This window comes from Hylobates moloch, unplaced genomic scaffold, assembly GCF_009828535.3.
Source record: "Hylobates moloch isolate HMO894 unplaced genomic scaffold, HMol_V3 SCAFFOLD_9, whole genome shotgun sequence".
NCBI classification, from domain to species: Eukaryota; Metazoa; Chordata; class Mammalia; order Primates; family Hylobatidae; genus Hylobates; species Hylobates moloch.
In genome coordinates this window covers 45,559,551-45,585,149 of record NW_026652284.1, presented here as the reverse complement: position 1 = coordinate 45,585,149, position 25,599 = coordinate 45,559,551, and the positions used below count along the sequence as shown (strand labels likewise).

Here is a 25,599-nt window from a genome sequence, read left to right as displayed (position 1 = left end):
TAAAGGACGCGGTTCTCTGTATCAGAGAACATACAGACTTCCTTTCCAACGAGACATAGTTTGTACCATGGGAAACTGCTGCACTTACAACATGCCTTAGGAATATTCTGAATTTATATTTTCTCCTTTGCAGAGTTTTAGGCATAAAATCCAATCTGGTCTTAAATTGGTATTACTTTTTCTTTTTTTTTTTTTTTTTTTTTGAGATGGAGTTTCACTCTTGTTGCCCAGGCTAGAGGGCCATGGTGCAATCTCAGCTCACCACAACCTCCGCCTCCCGAGTTCAAGCGATTCTCCTGCCTCAGCCTCCCGAGTAGCTGGGATTACAGGCATGCACCACCACACCCGGCTAATTTTGTATTTTTGGTAGAGATGGGGTTTCTCCATGTTGGTCAAGCTGGTCTCAAACTCCCAACCTCAGGTGATCTGCCCACCTCAGCCTCCCAAAGTGTTGGGATTACAGGTGTGAGCCACCGTGCCTGGCCCTTAAATTGGTATTACTTTCTAAATGAGAATTTAAGATAATAAGAACTATTTAGCAGACACCTTCAGAGTATCTGCCTACCCAGCTCACAACACCCTGCATTCTGGAAGCTGCACTCCTGCCAGCATCCAGAAGACCCATCACTCTGACCATGCCCATGGGTTACTGCAACACATGAGTACACGAGAGCCTTTCACATCCCAGGCAGTGATGTTTTCTCCTGGCACTGTGGAAATGGGATTCGATGACCACCAGTCACTCTCTGTGTGGCTACACCTTTAACATGTAAATTCAAGAGCTGGAAAAGCTATACCCTGCAAAAACCAAGATGGCCAACTGTTTATGGAAAGGTAAACGAAACAGGTAAGCAAAGAAACAAGAGATGACAGATGGTGAGCAAGGCCCGACTGCTTTTCAATTCCTAGCTACTTCCTGAGGCCTTGCCTCATTTTCCTCCTCAGTTTCCTTGATGGGATGCCACAGACTCATCGCTTACTCCTTGCTTGAGGTATTGAGTTGGTTTCTATATACTGTAATGAATGAATATCAAATATACAGACTCCCAAATGAACTTGTTATTCTGGATCATCATTATTATTATTATTATTTTTGAGACAGAGTCTCAGCTCTGTTGCCCAGGCTGGAGTATAGTGGTGCGATCTTGGCTCACTGCAACCTCTGGGTCCTGGGTTCAAGTGATTTTCCTGCCTCAGCCTCCGGAGTAGCTGGAGTTACAGGCGCGCACCACCATGCCCGGCTAATTTTTGTATTTTTAGTAGAGATGGGGTTTCACCATGTTGGCTGGGCTGGTCCCGAATTCCTGACTTCAAGTGATCCGCCCACCTTGGCCTCCCAAAGTGCTGGGATTACAGGCGTGAGCCACTGCACCTGGCCTGGATCATTAATTTTTGTCCCTATGTTTATGTCACAATGTGTATTACAATATACATTATCTGTGAATTTCAACAAACACCAAATCAATAACACCTTTTCACTATATTGTATCAACAAATCTTTCTACTGAATTCTGTCTTCTAAATAATTTCAGAATTCTGACATCTCCCTAATCAAGGTAATCCGAACACTAAGTTGCTAACTTAGAAGGTTTACAGATGAGAAGTTAGGGCATCTGGGGACTGGTTCCATGGCAAACAGCTTACATGCCGCAGTAGCCATGAAAGGTCCGTATGAGGAAGCTATGTCTGTGAAGGGAGTACAGAAAGCAGGGGAAAAAGTACAGAGACGAAGAAAAATGCCAAAAATAAACACCACATATTTATACCTAAAACCTGTAATACGTGAAGGTAAAGGGAAGAAATTCTCGTCTTCCACTTTACTGTTCCTATCAGTAGTCTCCTCCTATAGAGGGGACTCATGCCTGTGTTATCAGAGTTTTAATTAATTAAAAGGATACACTGTGTTAACTTAGAAATTTAATTACATGTGTACATGTCTATTATAGTTCTTTAAGAAGAAATTAATTAGTTCCAGTACACTGAAACTTAATTAAACATTAAAGGTAAGTGTATCAGTCAAGATTCTATAACATCAAAAAAGACTACTCTATAGAAAGGATTAATGTACAGACTTCTAGATAAGTATACTGATGGTATTGACACTCTGCTCAAATTTTATCTTACCTGAGAAAACCCTCCCAAAATAATTCTGTTAGAAGGAATGCCATTCTTCACTTCTTGATCAATCAAAGCTTTTACTAAAAACAACACGAAAGTTAGTCAGCAATACTTTCAGAGTTAAGCCCACTGATAAAATTTAAATTAGGAAAAAATTAATAATAGAAAAGCACAATTACTTTTAAGGTGGAAATGAGTGAAAAATTCAAAGCACTTCATTAAAATACAAAATTAGAATGTATTTTCATATGCCAACGGAGAACAATGTGAAAAGGAAATTTAAAAAAAATCCAATTTCCAATAGTCACACATAAAATTAAATACCTAGGAATTAAAGAAGTGAATGATCTCTATAATGAAAACTATAAAACACTGATGAAAGAGGACACCAAAAAATGGAAAAAAGATTCCATGTTCATGGATAAGAAGAACCAATAACAATATTGATTGTTATTGTTCATGAATTCTTCTAATCCATGACCATGGAATATTTTTCCCAAACCACCCAAAGCAATCTATATGAAAATACCAATGACAATCTTCACAGAAACAGAAAAACAATCCTAAATTTTTTTTTTTTTTTTTTTTTTTTTTGAGACGAAGTCTCGCTCTGTCACCCAGGCTGGAGTGCAGTGATGTGATCTCGGCTCACTGCAAGCTCCGCCTACTGGATTCATGCCATTCTCCTGCCTCAGCCTCCCAAGTAGCTGGGACTACAGGTGCCCACCACCACGCCTGGCTAATTTTTTGTATTTTTAGTAGAGATGGGGTTTCACCGTGTTAGCCAGGATGGTCTCGATCTCCTGAACTCGTGATCCACCCGCCTCGGCCTCCCAAAGTGCTGGGATTACAGGCGTGAGCCACTGTGCCTGGCCCCCTAAAATTTATATGGAATCACGACAGACTCAGAGTAGCCAAAGCTATCCTAAGCAAAAAGAATAAAACTAGAGGAATCACATTACTTTACTTCAAATTATACTACAGAGCTATAGTAACCAAAACTGCATGGTACTGGCATAAAAACAGACACATAGACTAAAGGAACAGAATAGAGAACCCAGAAATCCACACACCTACAGTGAATTCATTTTCGACAAAGGTGTCAAGAACATACACTGGGGAAAAGACAGTCTCTTCAATAAAAATGGTACTGGGAAAACTGGATATCCACATGCAGAAGAATAAAATTAGACCCTATCTCTTGCTGTATACAAAAATCAAATCACAATAAACACTTAAATCTAAGATCTCAAACTATGAGACTACTACGAGAAACAATTGGGGAAAATCTCCAGGACATTGGTCTGGGCAAAAATGTCTTGAGAAATACCCCACAAGCATATCAACCAAAGTAAAAATGGACAAATGGGATCACATCAAGTTAAAAAGCTTCTGCACAGCAAAGGATACAATCAACAAAGTGAGAAGACAACCCACAGAATGGAAGATAATATTTGGAAACTACCCGTCTGACAAGGGATTAATAACCAGAATACGTAAGGAGCTTTAACAACTCTATAGGAAAAAAAATAATAATCTGATCAAAAAATGGGCCAGGCCAGGCACGGTGGCTCATGCCTGCAATCCCAGCACTTTGGGAGGCCAAGGAGGGTGGGTTACGAGGTCAAGCGATCGAGACCATCCTGCCCAACATGGTGAAACCCCGTCTCTACTAAAGATTAAAAAATTAGCTGGTCATGGTGGTGCACACCTGTAGTCACAGCTACTCGGGAGGCTGAGGCAGGAGAATCACTTGAACTCGGGAGACTGAGGTTGCAGTGAGCCAAGATTGCGCCACTGCACCCCAGCCTGGTGAAAGAGCAAGACTCTGTCTCAAAACAAACAAACAACAACAAAAAAAACGGGTCAAAGATCTGAATAGACATTTCTGAAAAGATGACATAAAAATGGCAAACAGGCATATGAAAAGGTGCCCAACATCACTGATCGCCAGCAAAATGCAAATCAAAACTACAGTGAAATATCATCTCACCCCAGTTAAAATGGTTTTTATTCAAAAGACAGTTAATAGCAAATGCTGGCGAGGATGTGGAGAAAAGAGAACCCTCATACACTGTTGGTGGGAATGTAAATTATTACAGCTACTATGCAGAACAGTTTGGAAGTTCCTCAAAAAACTAAAAATTGAGCTACCATATGATCCAGCAATCCCACTGGATATATACTCAAAAGAAAGTATCTTTCTTTTAACTATATTTGGGTATATATCTTTTGGGATATATACCCAAAAGAAAGGAAATCAGTATATTGAAGAGGTGTCTGTACTCCCATGTTTGTTGTAGCACTGTTCCCAATAGCCAAGATTTGGAAGTAATCTATGTGTCCATCAACAGATGACTGGATGAAGAAAATGTGGTACATACACACAATGAAGTACTATTCAGCTATAAAAAAAGAATGAGATCCAGTCATTTGCAACAACACAGGTGGAACTGGAGATCATTATGTTAAGTGAAATAAGCCAGACACAGAAAGACAAACATTGTATGTTCTCACTTTTTTGTGGGATCTAAAACTAACTGAACTCACAGACACAAGACAGTAATAGAAGTATGGTTATCAGAGGCTGGAAGGGTAGTGGGGGGCTGGAGGTGAGGTGCAGCTAGTTAATGGGTACAACAAAATAGAATAAGACCTACTATTTGACAGCACAATAGGGTGACTATAGTCAATAGTAACTTAGTGTAGATTTTAAAATAACTTACAAGAGTGTAAATGGATTCTTTGTAACTCAAAGGATAAATGCTTGAGGGGATGGACACCCCATTCTCCATGATGTGCTTATTTCACATTGCATCCCTGTATCAAAACATCTCACGTACACATAAATTTGTACACCTACTATGTACCCACAAAAATTGAAAATAAAAAAATTTTAATTAAAACTTCAATAATTTCCCATTAAATATTTTGTTAACAGTTATTTCATCAAGAGATGGATTTTAAAAAAAATTAATAGTTAATTCTGCTCATATATATTCCACATTTCTCTCTTTAATGAACCATAGGCATTTGTACCTAAAAGTTGTCATTTTAAAATTGTATGTAGTTAAGTGTTTAAAACCATTCATTCTATTGTTTTTAAAAAATCACAGAATTGGCCAGGCACAGTGGCTCACACCTGTAATCCCAGCACTTTGGAAGGCTGAGGCCGGCAGATCAACTTGAGGCCAGGAGTTTGAGACCAGCCTGGCCAACATGGTGAAACACCGTCTGTACTAAAAATACAAAACGTAGTCGGGCATGGTGGCACAGGCCTGTAGTCCTAGCTACCTGGGAGGCTGAGACAAGAGAATCACTTGAACCCGGGAGGTGGAGGCTGCAGTGAGCTGAGATCGCGCCACTGCACTCCAGCCTGAGCAAGAGAGCAAGACTCCATCTCAAAAACAAACAAACAAAAAAACCAGAATCAATCTCTTTCGCTAGCTCTGACTCTCTCTGTGTCTCTGTCTCTCTCTCTCTCAAAACAGGGTCTCACTCTGTTGCTGACCTCCCAGGCTCAAGCAATCCTCCCACCTCAGATTCTCAAGCAGCTGGGGGGCCACAGACATGCGCCACCACGCCCAGCTAATTTTATTTTTTGTAGAGACTCTTACCCCTGGGCTCAAGTGATCCTCCTGCCTCAGCCTCTCAAAGTGCTAGGATTACAGGTATGAGCAACATCCCTTGGCCTCAATCACCTTTCACCTAAGGGTAAGGGCACTATGTACCCCAACTATGTAACCTGAGCACTGTCTTCTTTGTTCAGTAGCACATTCTCTTTTGTTTTTTCTTTCCTGGCTGAGTCTGATTCTAATTTTCTCCAGTAAGTCATCACTTCAGAGAGGAAAGAAGTAACAAGTATTTCGTAGGCCAGCTCTATTGTTAGGACAGAATCTTTCATTCTGGAACTCATGAGGCCCACGTATCTTCTTCACAGGGCCCAGGCCCTCCCTGTTTTCCATAGCATCTAACACTTACCCTCATAATTTGTCATCTATTATTTTCAGACAAAATCCTAACTCTAGGATTTTAACTTTAATCTACTTTTTGATGATCCCATAAGTCAGTGTTGTTGGTTTGACATTCCCAAATATCTTACATCTTTTGAATGTATTTTCCCTGTTTTAAAGACCTTAAAGAGTTCTTTTAAAACAAAAGGGCTGCACCCAGTGGTTCGTGCCTGTAATCCCAGGATTTTTGGGGAGGATCACCTGAGGGCAGGAGTTTCCCACCAGCCTGGACAACATAATGAGAATTCATCTCTACAAAACAGTTTAAAAATTAGCCAGGTATGGTGGCACATGCCTGTAGTCCCAGCTACTCAGAAGCTGAGGCGGGAGAGTTGCTGGAGACCAGGAATTTGAGGCTGCAGTGAGATATGATCACCAACCGTACTCTAACCTGGGCGACAGTCTCTAAGTAACTATGTAAATAAAAAATTACCAAAAAGCAAAACAATTCACAGCCAGCCTGCCTTGCCATTGCTGCCCACATCCACCTACACCCACCCACACTTAGGAGTCACCAACCAGATTTTCCTGAAGGCAATCCCAGTCCTCACATTATTATACTTGTCAATATTTCAGTACATACGTATAAAAGAAAAGCACATTTCTGTGCATTTCTTTTTTTGTTGTTGTTTTTTTTTGAGACGGAGTTTCACTCTTGTTGCCCATGCTGGAGTGCAACAGTAGGATCTCAGCTCACTGTAGCCTCTGCCTCCCAGGTTCAAACAATTCTCCTGGCTCAGCCTCCCAAGTAGCTGGGATTACAGGCAGGCGCCACCACGCCCAGCTAATTTTGTATTTATAATAGAGACGGGGTTTCTCCATGTTGGTCAGGTTCATCTCGAACTCCCGACCTCAGGCGATCCGCCCGCCTCAGCCTCCCAAAGTGCTGGGATTACAGGCGTGAGCCACTGCGCCCGGCCTCCTGTGCATTTGTTAAAAATAGACACGTCCCAGTAAGTTGGTATTCTGTTTCCCCCTCCAAACAAATAGAATTACCATAATCATAAAGGAGATGGACTCCTAACCAGAGACCAGGCTTTCGAGGTTTTGTAAAGCAGAGCTAATACTTCACAGGGGTGTCAAATGAGGTGCTCCGTAAGAAACACCCAGCTTGTAAACAGTCATGTGCTCAATCAGTGGCACCTGTTATTATTACTGCACTAAAATTAACAATTTTTTTCTTTTCTTTTTTTTTTGAGACAGTCTCCCTCTGTCACCCAGGCTGGAGTGCAATGGCACAACCTCAGCTCACTGCAACCTCTGCCTACTGGGTTCATGCGATTCTCCTGCCTCAGCCTCTCGAGTAACTGGGATTACAGGCGCCCGCCACCACACGTGGCTAATTTTTTTGTATTTTTAGTAGAGACGGGGTTTTACCATGTTGGCCAGGCTGGTCTCAAACTCCTGACCTCAGGTGATCTGCCTGCCTCGGCCTCTCAAAGTGCTGGGGTTACAGGCGTGAGCCACCACACTCGGCTACATTTTCACTGTTTCTTATCATTATACTCATTATATCATTATTTTCACTGTTATTCCAAGTCTCTTTAATGAAGATAACCGGCCAAAACTATTTTTTTTTTTTTTGAGACGGAGTTTCATTCTTGTTGCCCAAGCCGGAGTGCAATGGCGCAATCTCGGCTCATTGAAACCTCTGCCTCCTGGGTTCAAGCGATTCTCCTGCCTCAGCTCCCAAGTAGCTGGAATTACAGGTGTGCGCCACCACGCCCAGCTAATTTTTTAATTTTTAGTAGAAATGGGGGTTTCACTAGGTTAGCCAGGCTGGTCTCAAACTCCTGACCTCAGATGATCTGCCCACCTTGGCTTCCCAAAGTGCTGGGATTAAAGGCGTGAGCCACCATGCCCGGCCGGCCAAAACTATTAAACATTCTGCTGTTTTCTCCATTTTCCTATGTAAATCAAAGAAAAATTATTATATGTCTGACAGAGTTAAAGCTTGATAAATGCCATTTGTCCCCATCCACCTCATCTCCATTGCCTATACTCAGGTGAGTTCATGTGGACACTGTGGCAAACAAGTAACAGAGTGACCAGAAAGGAAGACAAGCCTGGGCAACATAGGGAGACCCTGTGTCTACAAAAAAAAAAAATTAAAACCTGGCCAGGCATGGTGGTGTGCGCCTCCGTGGTCCCAGCCTACTCAGGAGGATGAGGTGGAAGGGTTGCTTGAGTTCAGAAGGTCAAGGCTGCAGTGAGCTTTGATCACACCACTGCACTCCAGGCTGGGTGACACAGCAAGACCCTCTCTGGGGGGCAGGGGGTAAAAGGAAGGAAACAGCTGTACCTCCTGAGATTAGATAAATGTGGTTTTTTTTGTTTGTTTTTGTTTTTGTTTTTCTGAGACGAAGTTTCGCTCTTGTTGCCCAGGCTGCAGCGCAGTGGGGCGATCTCACCTCACTGCAACCTCCACCTCCCAGGTTCAAGCAACTATCCTGCCTCATCCTCTCAAGAGGCTGGGATTACAGGCGCCCACCACCATGCCCAGCTAATTTCTTGTATTTTTAGTAGAGATGGGGTTTCACCATGCTGGCCAAGCTGGTCTCAAACTCCTGACCTTCAGGTGATCCATATGCCTCTACCTCCCAAAGTACTGGGATTGCAGGCGTGAGCCACCGTACCCGGCCCAAATGTGTAATTTTTAACCAGTACCAATATGATTACTGAATCTACTAAAAACATTTAGGAACACTTTTGGCTTTATAAACATTTTCTGTACTTACTATTTTCTGCTGCCTGTTTAATCCCAGATTCATCTTCCTGTGAATCTGGTGAAAGCCCAATAATATCAAACCTGTAAAATAAGGCAAAATCTTAAAAGAACCATTTTATTCTAAGAAAAATCTATTATTGTAGCAAGTATATTTTACTACATTCATGGTAGCTTGGATTAAAAGGCTAACCAGAAATATTTTTTTTATTTTATTTTACTTATTTATTTTTTGAAGTTTACTTATTTATTTATTTATTTTTTGAGACGAAGTCTCACCCTGTTGCTCAGGCTGAAGTGCAGTGGCATGATCTCTGCTCACTGCAGCCTCCCCCTCCCAGGTTCAAGCGATTCTCCTGTGTCAGCCTCCTGAGTAGCTGGTACTACAGGCGCATGCCACCACACCCGGCTAATTTTTGTATTTTTAGTAGACACGGGGTTTTGCTGTGTTGGCCAGGCTGGTCTTGAACTCCTGACCTCAGTTGATTAGCCTGCCTCTGCCTCCCAAAGTGCTAGGATTATAGGTATGAGCCACCATGCCCGGCTAAAGTCATCGTTTTTTAACAGATCTGATGTTAGGAGTCTCAGAGAACAGTTAGGAAAAATCATAGTCTGGAAGTAGCATATAGGAACAAAAAACTGACCCTACTTTCTGACAGTAAAGTGCAGAGGGAATGTGAGGATATCTTCAGAGGGCTGGAAGCGAAGCGGTTTCCTTAAAAACAACCCAGACAGGCAAGAAATTGGAAAGGTGAAGAGGCTGTGGTTTAATAGGGGTCATTCGAATGCTGGGTTACTAAAACCAACAAAGGTTATCAAGCAGCAGAAGATATTCTCCCACATGATTTTTATTCAAACACTCTCTCCTATTTCCTCTACCTGTATGTACAGCTCCTTAAGTTTACCCCTAAATCTAGAGTATAAAAATGTAAATAAAGGTTAACTATGCAACTTTGCAATTTAAAAAACAGCTAAATAAAAACTGCTGTACACAAAAGCATTTCTGAAAACATTAAATAAGTAATATAATGTTCTTATTGAATAAGTAAATTCTTACTTACCATGAAGGCATAGCCATGTTCATATTTAATGTAACAGGCCTAACAGGCCTACATGGAAAAGAAAAAACAACAAAATCAGAATAACAAAGCATAAAAACTGGTAAATTCCATTAATCAAAACCATATAATTGCTTGAGACCTACACAAAACTGTATGCTACAGTTTTAACATACGAACTGTTTTATTTCATCCACACCTGTACAACTCTGCTTTCCATGCTCCTCCAAATGTGTTCTGAAGACAGAGCAACAGCAACAAAGGACAAAGCTTGACAGATATATTTTCCCTTCTCAACACCCTTACTTACTACTTTTGACTTCTCAGACAGGAGAAGAGAAACCAGAAACCAATGGTTTGGAAATGTATAAAATATGAGATTCTGGTATGGGGCTAAGGACAATGAGCGATTTATTACACTGATACAATTCTCATATGCTCAGATTACACTTTTCCTAATTTTCTAGTTCTTAGCTATGTACTTTCTTAAGAGACCTCTAAATAAATAAGGGAAATCCAAAATTTGCCTAAGTGTCCATTACAGCCAATTCAAGTCTGTGATTAAAAATATGCTAGATAATCTGAATTCAGCTCCATCCAAAGGAAAGAAAAGTAAGCACACTCTAACTACATCTCACCACTTTCCTCCTGATTCATGAAGTAAGTCCACCTTAGAGGTTACAAACTGTATCAAAATTTCTTTGAGAACACAAACTTCCCCAGGTTGGGCAACAGCCTTTTAAAGCTGTTCAACTTGGGGCGTATATCAATAACCATTCCAACGTAATTAAGAATTCTGGGCTGGGCAGGGTGGGTCACGCCTGTAATCCCAGCACTTTGGGAGGCCGAGGCGGGCGGATCACCTGAGATCAGGAGTTTGAGACCAGCCCGGCCAACATGGTGAAACCCTGTCTCTATTAAAAATACAAAAAATTAGCCGGGCACGGTGGCAGGCGCCTGTAATTCCAGCTACTTGGGAGACTGAGGCAGGAGAATCGCATGAACCCAGGAGGCAGAGGTTGCAGTGAACCGGAATTATGCCACTGCACTCCATCTTGGGCAACAGAGACAGACTCCATCTCAAAAAAAAAAAAAAAAAAAAAGAAAAAGAATAAAAATAATCCTGTCTCTTGCTTGAGCAGAATGATAGAGGACATAGCAACCCTAGCCACAGTATTCACTGTAGCCTACAGAGATAAGACAGACTGTATTTCAGGATAAAAAGAGGAAGAAATGTTTTCTTATCCAATCTTCTCAGCTGTTGTTCTTCTTCCCATTCCTTCTTTCATGTTTATGTATCCGTCCCAACTCTACTGCTACTACCACTTCTGGGGATGAATTACTAACTGATATGAGTATGTCCAATCCCTTCTTGTCTTCTCCATGGTTATTGCTTCTCAGCAACCTTTTGACCTAAATCAAGGGTGTCCAATCATTTGGCTTCCCTGGGCTACATTGGAAGAATAGCCTTGGGCCATACATAAAGATACATTAACACTAACAATAGCTGATGAGGTAAAAAATAAAATAAAATAATATTTAAAAATTGCAAAAAAAAAATCTCATAATGTTTTAAGAAAGTTTACTAATTTGTATTGGGCTGCATTCAAACTGACCTGGGCCACAGGTTGGACAAGCTAGACCTAATGTGCCAATCTTATTGATCTTCTAAGTTTGCTCAAAACTTTCAGAGCCAGAATTCAAAACAAGACCTATCATATTCCAAAGTCTTTGCTCTTTCCACAGTACATCAACATTGCCCCAAACGATAAAATTAAAGAGTGTTTTCAACATAATAAAGATTTCTCACAAATCTAACAGGTAAATCCCCTTCAGAGATACCCTAGGGATATCCTAGAACTTTATAGATATTTGTATATCCAAGATAATTTTTCTGGGAGGCCAAGGCAGGTCGATCACTTGAGGTCAGGCATTTGAGACTAGCCTGGCCAACACGGTGAAACCCTGTCTCTACTAAACATACAAAAATTAGCTGGGCGTGGTGGCACGTACCTGTAATCCCAGCTACTCTGGAGGCTGAGGCAGGAGAATCGCTTGAACCCAGGAGGTGGAGGTTGCAGTGAGCTGCGATCACGCCACTGCACTCCAGCCTGGGTGGCAGAGTAAGACTCCGTCTCAAAAATAAATAAATAAACAAATAAATAAATAAAATAATTTTTCTGGTCTTAAGTTCAGCTGACCTCCAAGACAGCAATATTTTAAATTGCTTAACGAAAGAGAAAAAGAGAAAAAATCAATTTAACTAAGAAACCATTTTAGTTTTAAGGAATTCTACTAATCTTTATTTTTAAACAATATTTAGAAAGTAAAAATTAACTGTATTCAAATACTTTTCTGGAAGGGTAAAGCAATCACAATTGCTCCTCTCCAGACTCTGAATCACAAGCCTGAAGATCAGAAATACTCACGCATGCGGGCAGATATATTTGATATGTGAACTTCTGATACCTGCAAAGGCTTCTGCCCATCCGTGCCTGGTGGAAAAATCATTGAATAATGCTATTAGACACTGTTTTAAATCCCAGTAAGTTAGTAGCAGAAGAGTAACTTTAAAAAATTGTGAAGATAAATGTTAAATCCTGAAAATATGTTTTTGTTTGTTTGTTTTTTGAGATGGGGTCTCGCTCTGTCGCCCAGGCTGGAGTACAGTGGAGTACTCCATCTCAAAATAAATAAATAGGTAAGTAAATAAAATAAAAACAGCAACTTTCGCTGAGCATGGTGGCTCATGTCTATAATCCCAGCACTTTGAGAGGCTGAGGTAGGAGGACAGCTTGAGACCAGGAGTTTAAGACCAGCCTAAACAATATAGTAAGACCCATTCTACAGAAAACTTAAGAAAAAAAAAATTTTTTAATCCAGCAACTTTAATATTATTTCTTCATGTGTACATGTTCACATACATACATGTTCAAAGCAGAATACAGAAAAATTGGAAAACTATAAATAATCAAATCCTTCTAGCCAGGAATAAACAGTTAATTTTCTGATGCATTTCCTTCTGATTTTTCCCATGCATGTCAATTAAGGAATAGATGCACATTTCACAAAACAGGGATCATATTATACATATAGTTTCCTGCTTATTTACATTTGGCCATATACTTGATGCTTTTTACATATTATCTCTACTAAAGAATAAAGTACAAGTAATTTCAGCCTTTCTTATATCAAACAGTCTAGATAAATATTAATTTTTTTTTTTTTTTTGAGACAGAGTCCTGCTCTGTTGCCCAGGCTGGAGTGCAGTGGCGCGATCTCGGCTCACTGCAAGCTCCGCCTCCCGGGCTCACACTATTCTCCTGCCTCAGCCTCCCGAGTAGGTGCCCACCAACACGCCTGGCTAAATTTTTTTTTGTATTTTTAGTAGAGACGGGGTTTCACTGTGTTAGCCAGGATAGTCTTGATCTCCTGACCTTATGATCCCCCTGCCTCAGCCTCCCAAAGTGCTGGGATTACAGGCGTGAGCCACTGTGCCCGGCCCCCTGTTAAATACTTTTCTATTAACTATTTTTCTGTTTCAACCCACCTCCCCTAAAGTGTTAAAGACATAAAAAGATTAGTCACAACAGTATTAACTGCAATACTTACATAACATTAACTATAACCAGGATATTGTATAGGAGTTTTGTGTGTATGCACATGTGTATATGTGTAAATAGCTATGTTAAAGACTTTTTTCTGAAAACTATAAAACATATTAAGAAATTAAAGAAAATCTATATAAATGGAAGGATATCCCACTTTCATGGACTGTGAGATATAATATTTTAAAGACGGCAGGCAGTACTCTCAAATTGATCTATGGAGTCAATGCAATCTTTATCAGAATACCACCTGACTTCGCACATATTAGAGCCCAATCTAAAATTTGTATGGAAACTCAAGAGACCCAGAATAACAACAACAAAAATCTTGAAAAAGAACAAAATTAGAGGACTCACACTTCTTAATCTCAAGAATTCCTACCAAGTAACATTCAGAAAGACTAGTACTAGAGTACAGACAGACATATAAATCAACCGAAAATCCAGAAATAAAACCTCACATTTACTGTCAACTTATTTCTGAAACAAATCAACAGGGAAGGAATAGTCTTTTTAACAAAAGTAGCTGGGACAAGTGGATATCCACATGTAATACAAAGAAGTTGGACTGCTACCTCATACCATATGTAAACACTGACCAAAGACCTAAATGTAAGAGATAAAACTATAAAGCTAGAAGAAAACATACATATATCTTTGTGACCTCAGATCTGGCAATTTCTTAGATATAACATCAAAAGCACAACCGACAAAAAAAAAATAGAAAAATTAGAAATCATCAAAATTAACCGTTGTGTTTCAAAGGACACTATGAAGAAAATGAAAAGACAACTTACATAATGGGAAAAATGTTTGCAAATCACATCTAATTAAGTGTCTAGTATCTATAATAAAAAAAACTTGCAACTCACAACAAAAAGACAACCCAATTAAAAAATATGCAAAAGAATTGAAGAGATGTTTGTCCAAAGAAGATATACAAATGGCCAAAAAGCACAGGAAAAGATGCTGAACATCATTAGTCATTAAGGAAACATAAATCAAAGCACAATGATACATCACTTCATACTCACTAGGATGGCTATCAATATAATGATGAGAGGAATAAATTCTGGTGTTCTGTAGCACTGTTGAGTGAATATGGTTAACTACAATTCAGTGTATATTTTCAAAATGCTAGAAGAAAGGATGTTGAATGTTCACAATGCAAAGAAACGATAAATGTTTGAGGTGATGGATATGCTAATTACCCTGATTTGATCCTTACATGTTGTATACATGTATCAAAATATATCACTCAGTATCCCATAAATAAGAACAATTATGTATCAACTAAAATGAAAAGGAAAAGAAAAAATACTTTTAAAAAAACTTTGGCCAGGCATGGTGGCTCATGCCTGTAATCCCAGCACTTTGGGAGGCCAAGGCGGGCAGATTCCTTGAGTCCCCAGGAGTTCAAGACCTGCTTGGCCAACGTGGTGAAACCCCGTCTCTACTAAACCTACGAAAATTAGCTGGGCGTGGTGCGCACCTGTAGTCCCAGCTACTCAGAAGATGAGGCCGGAGAATCACTTGAACCCGGGATGCAGAGGTTGCAATGAGCTGAGATTGTGCCACTGCACTCCAGCCTGGGCGACAGAGTGAGACTCTGTCTCATTAAAAAAAAAAAAAAAGGAATATACTAAATGTCATGAATTGTTCACATTAAAAGGGTTAGTTTTATGTCATGTGAATTTTACCTCAAATTAAACAAAAAAGACATCTCAATAAAAAAATAGGCAAAAGACTTGAATAGACATTTCTCCAAAGACAAATGAATGGTTAACACACCATGAAAAGATGCTCAACATCATTAGTCATTAGAAAATGCAAACCAAAACCACTGTGAGATACCACTTCATACCCAGCGGAATGGCTATTGTAAAAATGACAAATAATAGCCAAGTGTTAAACGGTATGTTGAGAAATCAGAACCCTCATACAGTGTTGGTAGAAATGTAAATGGTGCAGCAACTTTAGAAAACCTTTAGGTTCTCAAAAGGATAAATATGAAGTTACCATATCCAGCAATTCTATTCCTAGGTCTATACCGAAGAATAGTGAAAAAATATGTCCAGTACAGATGCGGTGGCTCATGCCTGTTTAGCTACTCGGGAGGCTGAGGCAGGAGAACTGCTGGAACCCGGGAGGCGGAAGTTGCGGTGAGCCAAGATCGTGCCACTGCACTCCAGCCTGGGCAACAAGAGTGAAACTCCACTCTGTCTCAAAACAGAAACAGAAACAAAAACACAACAAAAAACTTGTACACAAATGTTCTTTTTTAGCAGTATTACTCAACTCCAAGGTGCAAACAACCCAAATGTCCATCAAATGACGGATGAATAAACAAAATGAGGCCGGGCGTGGTGGCTCATGTGGTAATCCCAGCACTTTGGGGAAGCCAAGGCTGGCAGATCACCTGAGGTCAGGGGTTCGAGACCAGCCTGGTCAACATGATGAAACCTCTCTCTACTAAAAATACAAAAATTAGCCGGGCTTGGTGGTGCATGCCTGTAGTACCAGCGACTCGGGAGACTGAGGTAGAAGAATCACTCAAACCCGGGAGGAGGAGGTTGCAGTGAGCTGAGAAAGCACCACTGCACTCCAGCCTGGGCGACAGAGCGAGACTCCATCTCAAATAAAGAAAAAAATAAAATAAAATAAAATGAGGCATAGCCATACAACGGAGTACGATTCAACAATGAGAAGGAAGTACTGACATGCTATAGCATGGATGAGCCTTGAAAACAATGTTAAGTGAAAGAAGCCAGTTACAATAGAACACAAATGAAAGAGTACAGGGTTTCTTTTTGAGGCAATGAAAATGTTCTAAAATTGACTGTGGTGATGGTTGCATAACTTACGGTGAATACATCTAAAACCATCGAATTACACACTTTAAATGGGTGAATTGTGTGGTATACGAATTATATGTCAATAAAACTGGTACCAAAAATAAAGACAAAGAATGCATGACTGGACCCAGTCATGAGGAACCATTAGACAGACTCAAGTTGAAGAGTCATTCTACAGAATATGCAGAACTGAAGGCTGTGGCTGTATGCTTTAAAACTGTAAAGGAAATGAAAGAAGAACTGATAAAACAGCTTCAGATTCAAGACATGACAGCTCAAATGAACACATACTCCTGGAAAGGATCTCAGGCCAGGAAGGAAACGGACACAGTTGAGAAAGCTGGCAAAACTTCAATGGAGTCTGTGGACTGGATATAGTGTTTAATCAATGCTCATCTCCTGATTTGGAGTGTTGTATGTTGCTTATGTACAGGTATCCTTGTGCATGGGAAATACACATGAGAGTATTTAGAGATAATGGGAAATCATGTTTGCAGGTTTATCTCAAGAGTTAAAAAAAGACTCATCTATATATACATACATATATATACAGGGTGGGGGCGTGGACAAGCACACACAGGACTGAGTGCACACACAATGGAACACACGCAGTAAAAGATGAACCAAGGAAGCTCCATGACAGCAATATGAGATTTTTTTGTACAAAAAGCACACATTTTATTTTAAAAGTGTGAGTTACAATTGCCACAAAAAGAATAAAATACCTAGGAATACAGCTAACCAGGGAGGTGAAAGATCTCTACAAGAATTACAAAACGCTGCTCAAAGAAATCAGAGATGACATAAACAAGTGGAAATGCATTCCATGCTCATGGACAGGAAGAATCAATATTGTTAAATGCCCATACTGCCCAAAGCAATTTACAGATTCAATGCAATTCCTATCAAACTACCAATGACATTCTTCACGGAATTAGGAAAAAATGTTTTAAAATTCACATGGAACCAACAAAAGAGCCCAAACAGACAAGGCAATCCTAAGCAAAAAGAACAAAGCTGGAGGCATCATGTTACCGGACTTCAAACTATACTACAGAGGTACAATAACCAAAACATCATGGTACTGGTACAAAAACAGACACATAGACCAATGAAACAGAATAGACAGCACAGAAATAAGGTCACGCACCTACAACTATTTGATACTCAACAAAGCTGACAAAAACAAGCAATGGGAAAAAGGACTCTCCAGTCAATAAAAAGTGCCAGGATAACTGGGTGACCATATGCAGATGATAGAAACTGGACCCCCACCTTACACCATATACAAAAATCAACTCAAGATAGATTCAAGACTTAAATGTAAAACCCCTAACTATAAAAACCCGAAAGACAACCTAGGAAATACCATTTTAGACATAGGACTTGTCTAAGATTTCATGATGAAGACGCCAAAGCAAATGCAACAAAAACAAAAATTGACAAATGAGATCTAATTAAACTAAGGAGCTACTGCACAGCAAAAGAAACTATCAACAGAGTAAACAAACATCCTGCAGTTGGAAGAAAACATATGCAAACTATGCATCCAACAAAGGTCTAATATCCAGAATCTATAAGGAACTTAAACTTACAAGTAAAAAACAAACAACCTAGCTGTTCTGTGGTGTAGCCATTCTTTTATTCCTTTACTTTCTTAATAAACTTGCTTCCACTTTACTGTTAAAAAAAAAAAAAAATCAAATAACCCCACTGAAAAGTGGACAAAAAACATGAACAGGCACAAAAGACAGGCTGGGCGTGGTCGTGGCTCACGCCTGTAATCCCAGCACTTTGGGTAGCTGAGATGGGCGGATCACTTGAGGTCAGGAGTTCGAGACCAACCTGGCCAATAGTGAAACCCCATCTCTACTAAAAGTACAAAAAATTAGCCGAGCATAGTGGTGCATGCCTGTAGTCCCAGCTACTCAGGAGGCTGAGGCAGGAGAATTGCTTGAACCCAGGTGGAGGGTGCAGTGAGCAGAGATCGCACCACTGCACTCCAGCTTGGCGACAGAGCAAGACTGAATCAAAAAAAAAAAAAAAAAGACAACAAGCATATGAAAAAATGCTCAAGATCATTAATGATTAGAGAAATGCAAATCAAAACCACAACAAAATACCATCTCACAGCAGGCAGAATGGCTATCATTAAAAAGTCAAAAAAGGTCGTTAAGGGTTGGGCCATCAGGAACTTGCGTGTCCATCTCAGGGAGACCTGGCCTTCAGAGATGACAGCATTCAGCCCCAGGAGGAGCCTGCAATTAGTCCTCGGTCTTCCCAACTTGTGCCGCCCATGGAGATACAGGACAGTAAGGAGCTAAACAGAACCTGCTGTCTGAATGGGGGAACCTGCATGCTGGGGTCCTTTTGTGCCTGCCCCCTCTTTCTACAGACGGTACTGTGAGCACGATGTGTGCAAAGAGAACTGTGGGTCTGTGCCCCATGACACCTGGCTGCCCAAGAAGTGTTCCATTTGTAAATGCTGGCACGGCCAGCTCCGCTGCTTTCCTCAGGCATTTATCTACCTGGCTGTGATGGCCTTGTGATGCATGGCATCTCATGGCTTCCAGGACTCCAGAACTACCAGCATCTACACTGCCACTTCTATGCTAGCTGGCATCTGCTTTTCTAGACAAAGTTACTATTAATCAACACTGACTTATTTACAGAAATATGATTTTAGATATCATGCAAATTTCATAACCAGTAAAGGCTGCTGCTACAATGTCCTAACTGAAAGATGATCATTTGTTAGTTGCCTTAAAATAACGAATACATTTCCAAAATGGTCTCCAACATTTCCTTATAGTACCAACTCCTTCTTACCTCTTTGCCCTGCCCTCCCCCAAAAACCTACTTCGTTTTTCAAAAGTCAGCCATATCTCCATTGTGCCCAAGTCCAGTGTTTCTTGATACATGTAATTCTACCAAAGTCTTCTTAATATGTTCTTTTAAACAATTGAATTATATCTTCAGATTATTAGAGACTAATCCTAATGTGGACCTTAGGATACAGTTTTGAGTAGAGTTGATCAAAATCAAATAAAATAGTCTCTTTAAAAGGAAAGAAAGCAGCCGGGTGTGGTGGCTCACGCTTGTAATCCCAGCACTTTGGGAGGCCAAGGTGGGCGGATCACGAGGTCAGGAGATCAAGACCACCCTGGCTAACATGGTGAAACCCCGTCTCTACTAAAAATACAAAAATTAGCTGGGTGTAGTGGCGGGTGCCTGTAGTCCCAGCTACTCGGGAGGCTGAGGTAGGAGAATGGCGGGAACCCGGGAGGCAGAGCTTGCAGTGAGCCAAGATCGTGCCACTGCACTCTAGCCTGGGCGACAGAGCCTTTAATAGTCATAGATTTAAAAGACTGTTTCTTTACCATCCCCTTAGCTGAGCAAGACTGTGAACGGTTTACATTTACAATTCCTGCAGTAAACAACCTGCAGCCTGCTAAGCGTTTCTTCATACGTGGTTCATTCCACACAGTTAACCGAAAATGCTCAGTTACGATTTCATACAGATGAACAACTGATGACTTCATTTACTCAACTGCAAACAGCAGTTAAGAGTAGAATGCATTCTTTTTACATCACCCACATTAGGGCTCATACACCTTTTCCAGGACCTTTGAAAGGAATCAAATGGCTGATCACCTAGTTGCTAATGCAATTATTTAATGCTAGACACTTTCACGATTTAACCCATGTTAATGCCTCTGGTCTCAAACGCAGATACAGCATTACCTGGAAAGAAGTTAAAGCTATTATCCAGCGATGCCCAACTTACCAAATGGTACATTCCTCATCTTTTACAGGAGGAGCTGATCCTCGAGGATTGGAACCTAATTCTCTGACAAATGGATGTCACACATGTTCCCTTGTTTGGGAGTCTAGCTTATGTACATGTATGTGTGGACACCTTTTCTCACTTTCTCTGGGCTACATGCCAATCAGGAGAGTCTTCTGCCTGTGTTAAACATCATCTTTTGCAGTGTTTTGCGGTGATGGGCATTCCAACTTCTATTAAAACAGATAATGCCCCAGGCTATACTAGCCAAGCTCTAGCTACATTTTTCTCTATGTGGAATATTAAACATGTTACTGGTATCCCATAGAATTCTCAAGGACAAGCCATAGTGGAAAGAATGAATCTCTCCCTAAAACAGCAGTTGCAAAAGCAGAGAGGAGGAGACAGAGAATATGGAATCCCACAGATGCAACTGAACCTAGCATTACTAACTTTAAATTTTTTGAGCCTGCCCAAAGGCCAGATGTTATCAGCAGCTGAACAGCATCTGCAGAAACCAGCTGCAAAGACAGAAGCAGAACAACTGATTTGGTGGAGAGATCCGATTACAAAAAGTTGGGAAATAGGTAAAATAATAACTTGGGGTAGAGGTTATGCTTGTGTTTCTCCAGGCAAAAATCAACAGCCGATTTGGATACCATCAAGACACCTGAAACCTTATCAGATGAGCCAGATGCCGAGGAAGAGACTCCGGGAGGATCCCGAGGGCCCCCCGGTTACAGCCATGTCGAGACTGACGCTGAGGAGGATCCCAGCTGTCATGAGCAACACCCGTCGAACACAGCCACCCACCTGGGGACAGATCAAGAAGCTGTCACAGATGGCGGAAGAAAACCTGAGGAAAGCGGGACAACCAGTCACAATGAGTAATTTAATGGTAGCTATGATAGTGGTTATCACCACTGCCGTGAGTATTCCTTCAATAAGGGCTGACACAGAGAACAATTATACTTATTAGGCATATTCATCAATCTTGGCTGGCAATAATGCCTAGATGTAATCACTCTGACACAGTTACACATGCTTTCTGATCTCAGTATTTATCATAATAAATGTGCTCCTATTATTGAGGCATACTACCCTCAAAAACCTATTTGTAAGAAGGATTGGACCTGGCCAGAAATAATGAACATACTTGTTTAGGAAGATTGCACTGCAGAACAGGCAGAGGTGCTGCACGATTCCTATGGAATCATTATTGATTGGTCCCCTAAGGGGATGTTTAGCTTGAATTGCACCTCTCAGTCTGCGTGCCACGGTCACACTATGTTCAGATGATCTGAACAAAACGGTCAGATAGTAGAAATGATAAGAAGTATGGCAAGACTTCCTATTATCTGGAACCATAGCAGTATAATGGCACCTCAACCTCAAATGATATGGCCTGCTCTAGGAGCTTAACATAAGGATTTGTGGAAACTATTAAATGCTCTTAATAAGATCAAAATTTGGTAAAGAATAAAAAAGCATCTAGAAGGACACTCTACAAACTTGTCTTTGGATATTGCAAAATTAAAAGAACAAATATTTAAAGCATCCCAGGCACACCTCACCTTAATGCCAGGAACTGGAGTGCTTAAAGGAGCTGCAGACAAATTAGGAGGTAGTAACCCATTAAAATGGATAAAAACACTTGGAAGCTCTGTGATTTCAATGATGACTGTGCTTTTAATCTATGTTATTTGTCTTCGTATAGTCTGCAGATGCGGATCCTGACTCCTGCGAGAAGTAGCTCACCATGACAAAGCTGCCTCTGCTTTTATCTCTTTGCAAATCAAAGAAGGGAGACAAGTTGGGAGCAAGCCCCCTGAAATCTGGCCATAAACTGGCCCCAAAACTGGCCATAAACAAAATCTCTGCAGCACTGTAACATGTTCATAATGGCCCTAACGCTCATGCTAGAAGGTTGTGGGGTTACTGGAATGAGGGCAAGGAACACCTGGCCCGCCCAGGGCGGAAAACCGCTTAAAGGCATTCTTAAGCCACAAACAAGAGCATGAGCGATCTGTGCCTTTAAGGACGTGCTCCTGCCGCAGTTAACTAGCCCAACCTATTCCTTTAATTCGGCCCATCCCTTCATTTCCCATAAGGGATACTTTTCGTTAATTTAATACCTATAGAAACAATGCTAATGACTGGCTTGCTGTTAATAAATACGTGGGTAAATCTCTGTTCGGGGCTCTCAGCTCTGAAGGCTGTGAGACCCCTGATTTCCCACTTCACACCTCTATATTTCTGTGTGTGTGTCTTTAATTCCCCTAGCGCCGCTGGGTTAGGGTCTCCCCGACTGAGCTGGTCTCGGCAGTTCTCCCATAAAGACACATGCATACATATGTTCATTGCATTGCTATTCACAACAGCACTAAATCAACCTAGATACCCATCAGCGGCAAACGGGATAAAGAAAATATGGTACATATACACCATGAAATGTTACGCAGCCATTAAAAAAAGAATGAGACCATGTACTTCGCAGCAACATGGATGGAACTGGAGGCCATTATCCTAAGGAAACCATCACAGGAACAGAAAACTAAATACCACATGTTCTCACTTGTAAGTAGGAGCTAAATAACAAGAACACATGGATACTAGGAGAGGAACAACAGACACTGGGGCCTACTTGATGGTGGAGGGTGGAAGGAGGGAAAGGATCAGAAAAAAGACCTATCAGGTACTATGCTTATTACCTGGGTAACAAAATTATCTGTACATCAAACCCTCAAAACATGCAGTTTACCTTACAGATGTCCTCCTGAATCTAAATACAAGTAAAAAATAAAAAAGTTGTCTGGGCACGGTGACTCACGCCTGTAATCCCAGTACTTTGGGAGGCCGAGGCAGACGGATCACTTGAGGTCAGGAGATACAGACCAGCCTGGCCAGCATGGCGAAACCCCGTCTCTACTAAAAAAAAATAAATAAATAAAAATAAAAAAGTTTATTCTTCTGAAAATAAAAGGAATAGATTTATGAGATAATAATAAAGTGTATGTTCCAACTTTTAAAAAGAGCTGGACACAGAAGATATACACATAATACCATTTATCTGAAGGTCAAGAACAGGCAAAACTATGGTATAGTAATAGAAGTCAGAATAATGGTCGCCTCTGGGATGGGAGGGTACTAACTCCAGGGGAATGAAAAATACTCCTGGGGAGCTGGAAATGTTTTCTGTCTTCATCAGGTTGAAGGTTTCATGGGTGTAAGTAAAAATTTATCCAGCTAAACACTTATTTTTTATTTTTTTTGAGATAGAGTCTTACTCTGTCACCCAGGTTGGAGTGCAGTGACACGATCTCAGCTCACTGCAACCTTTACCTCCTAGGTTCAAGCAATTCTTGTGCCTTAGCCTCCTGAGTAGCTGGGATTACAGGCGTGCACCACCACGCCCCGCTCATTTTTTGTATTTTTAGTAGAGACGGGGTTTTGCTATGTTGGCCAGGCTGGTCTCGAACTCCTGACCTCAAGTGATCCGCCCTCCTCAGCCTCCCAAAGTGCCAGGATTACAAGTGTGAACCACCGCACCCAGCCCGGCTGAACATTTAAGATTTGCATACTTGATTATATCATAATCCAATACAATTTTCAAAATAATTTTCAAAAATAGCAAATCCAACTCAAGTTCTTACACCAAACCAATCTGAGTTTAGAACTGCGTAACAGCTGCAAAGCAAAGCGACTGATAAATTCTCTACCCACCAGACTCAACTACTAAAGTATACATTGTCCCCAATTTACAACAGTTAGACTTAAGATTTTTCAACTTCACAATGGCACAAAAGCAAAACACATCAGTACGCTGCTCGACTTTTCAGCTCTGCCAGATGTAACCCCATTGTAAGTCAAGGCACATCTATATTCAGCTAAGGGTCACCAGATTTGGCTGAGTGTGGCCTTTTCTGGGCTACGTGCTGCTCATTGCTGATCTAGACTTGACTTTGGGATAAGCAGGAAGAGAGCGATAAAGTTGAGGGAAATGAGCTGTTTGCCCTGAGGTAAGTCTGAAAACATTTGGGAAATCATTTTGAGACAAGATTATAGATTCTGTAGATAGAAACACCTTCTACCATCTGCTAAGAGAAATGTAAGTTATGAGCTATATCAATTGATTCAAGTACATATTACAGGTCTATACAAGTCTATGTTCAACAACTCCCCCCCCCCTTTTTTTTTACTTTTTATGTTTAACACTTTATTACAAGCTATTCACTTGAATTTGACATACTATTTCAATGTACGTATTTTCAGTGTTAACAGCCACTAAGTTTTCTTCTTTTTTTTTTTTTTTTTGAGACAGTTTTGCTCTGTCGCCCAGGCTGGAGTGCAGGGATGGCTCACTGCAACTTCTGACTCCTGAGTCCAAGCGATTCTCGTGCCTTAGCCTCCTGAGTAGTTGGGATACAGGTGCCCACCACCAAGGCTGGCTAATTTTTCTTGTATTTTCAATAGAGATGGGGTTTCACCATGTTGGCGAGGCTGGTCTCGAACTCCTGACCTCAAGTGATCCACCTACATCAGCCTCCCAAAGTGCTGGGATTACAGGCATAAGCCACCGCGCCTGGCCAGTTTTCTGTCTGATAATTTCAGTACAATTAGGAATAAACTTAACGTGCATAGTTAGCTTTGCAAATAGATTTCAATATGTATAATAAGCAGTATTTTGCAGCAATAATAAATACCTGGCATACGGGCTACCATTCCTAGATTGTGGGCCCAGAGTAGACATTACCAAGCAATTAAGACACTCTTTGTCACAGAGCCTTGACCAACAAAGTATCCAAGCAGCATGTAAGATAAAAAACTAGACTGGGTGCAGTGGCTCAAGCCTTTGACCCCAGCAATTTGGGAGGCTGAGTTGGGCGGATCATTTGAGTCCAGGAGATCGAGACCGGCCTGGGCAATGTGGCGAAACCCCCATATCTACTGAGAATACAAAATTAGCTGGGAGCGCTCCTGCAGTCTCAGCTGCTCGGGAGACTGAGGTGGGAGGATCACTTGTGCCTGGGAGGTGGAGAGTGCGGTAAGCGGAGATCACACCACTGCACTCCAGCCTGGGCAACAGAGTGAGACCTCATCTCCCCCGAAATAAATAAATAAATAAATAAATAAAATATAAAACCTGTCTGTTATCTCTGCAAAAGATAACAGTATAACCACATTATAAAATGTTTTCCATGGTTATTGCCAATGCTGATTTTCTGTAAGCTTTTTCTACTTCTATTTCAATTTCTAAGTATATCGTTACTATATTTTCTATTTCAGGATTTGTGCTAATGACCTCAGGGATAACTAAATAAGCTTTAAACATTACAGTATTATTTCAGCTGATTATAGCTTTGGGAATAGACAGCCACTTAAAAAAAATCACACATAAAATAATCTTCAGGCTGGGCGTGGTGGCTCACACCTGT

At 40.8% G+C, this 25,599-nt stretch overlaps 1 protein-coding gene and 1 pseudogene across 2 annotated transcripts in view; one reads left to right on the top strand and one right to left on the bottom strand.

Annotated features, from left to right (window-relative positions):
- Positions 1-25,599, bottom strand: part of LYPLA1 (lysophospholipase 1) — a 53,081-nt gene that overhangs the window by 6,531 nt on the left and 20,951 nt on the right. Inside the window, exons 3-6 of one of the 2 annotated variants that reach the window (XM_032759767.2) lie at positions 12,344-12,409; positions 9,918-9,965; positions 8,870-8,940; positions 2,125-2,198 (exon numbers count right to left, since the gene is read on the bottom strand). In XM_032759767.2, coding sequence (XP_032615658.1) covers positions 2,125-2,198; positions 8,870-8,940; positions 9,918-9,965; positions 12,344-12,409 — 259 coding nt within the window. The remainder of the gene's footprint in view (positions 1-2,124; positions 2,199-8,869; positions 8,941-9,917; positions 9,966-12,343; positions 12,410-25,599) is intronic. The other variant, XM_032759769.2, reaches the window with a different exon arrangement.
- LOC116813741 (teratocarcinoma-derived growth factor 1-like) lies at positions 16,495-19,252 on the top strand (annotated as a pseudogene).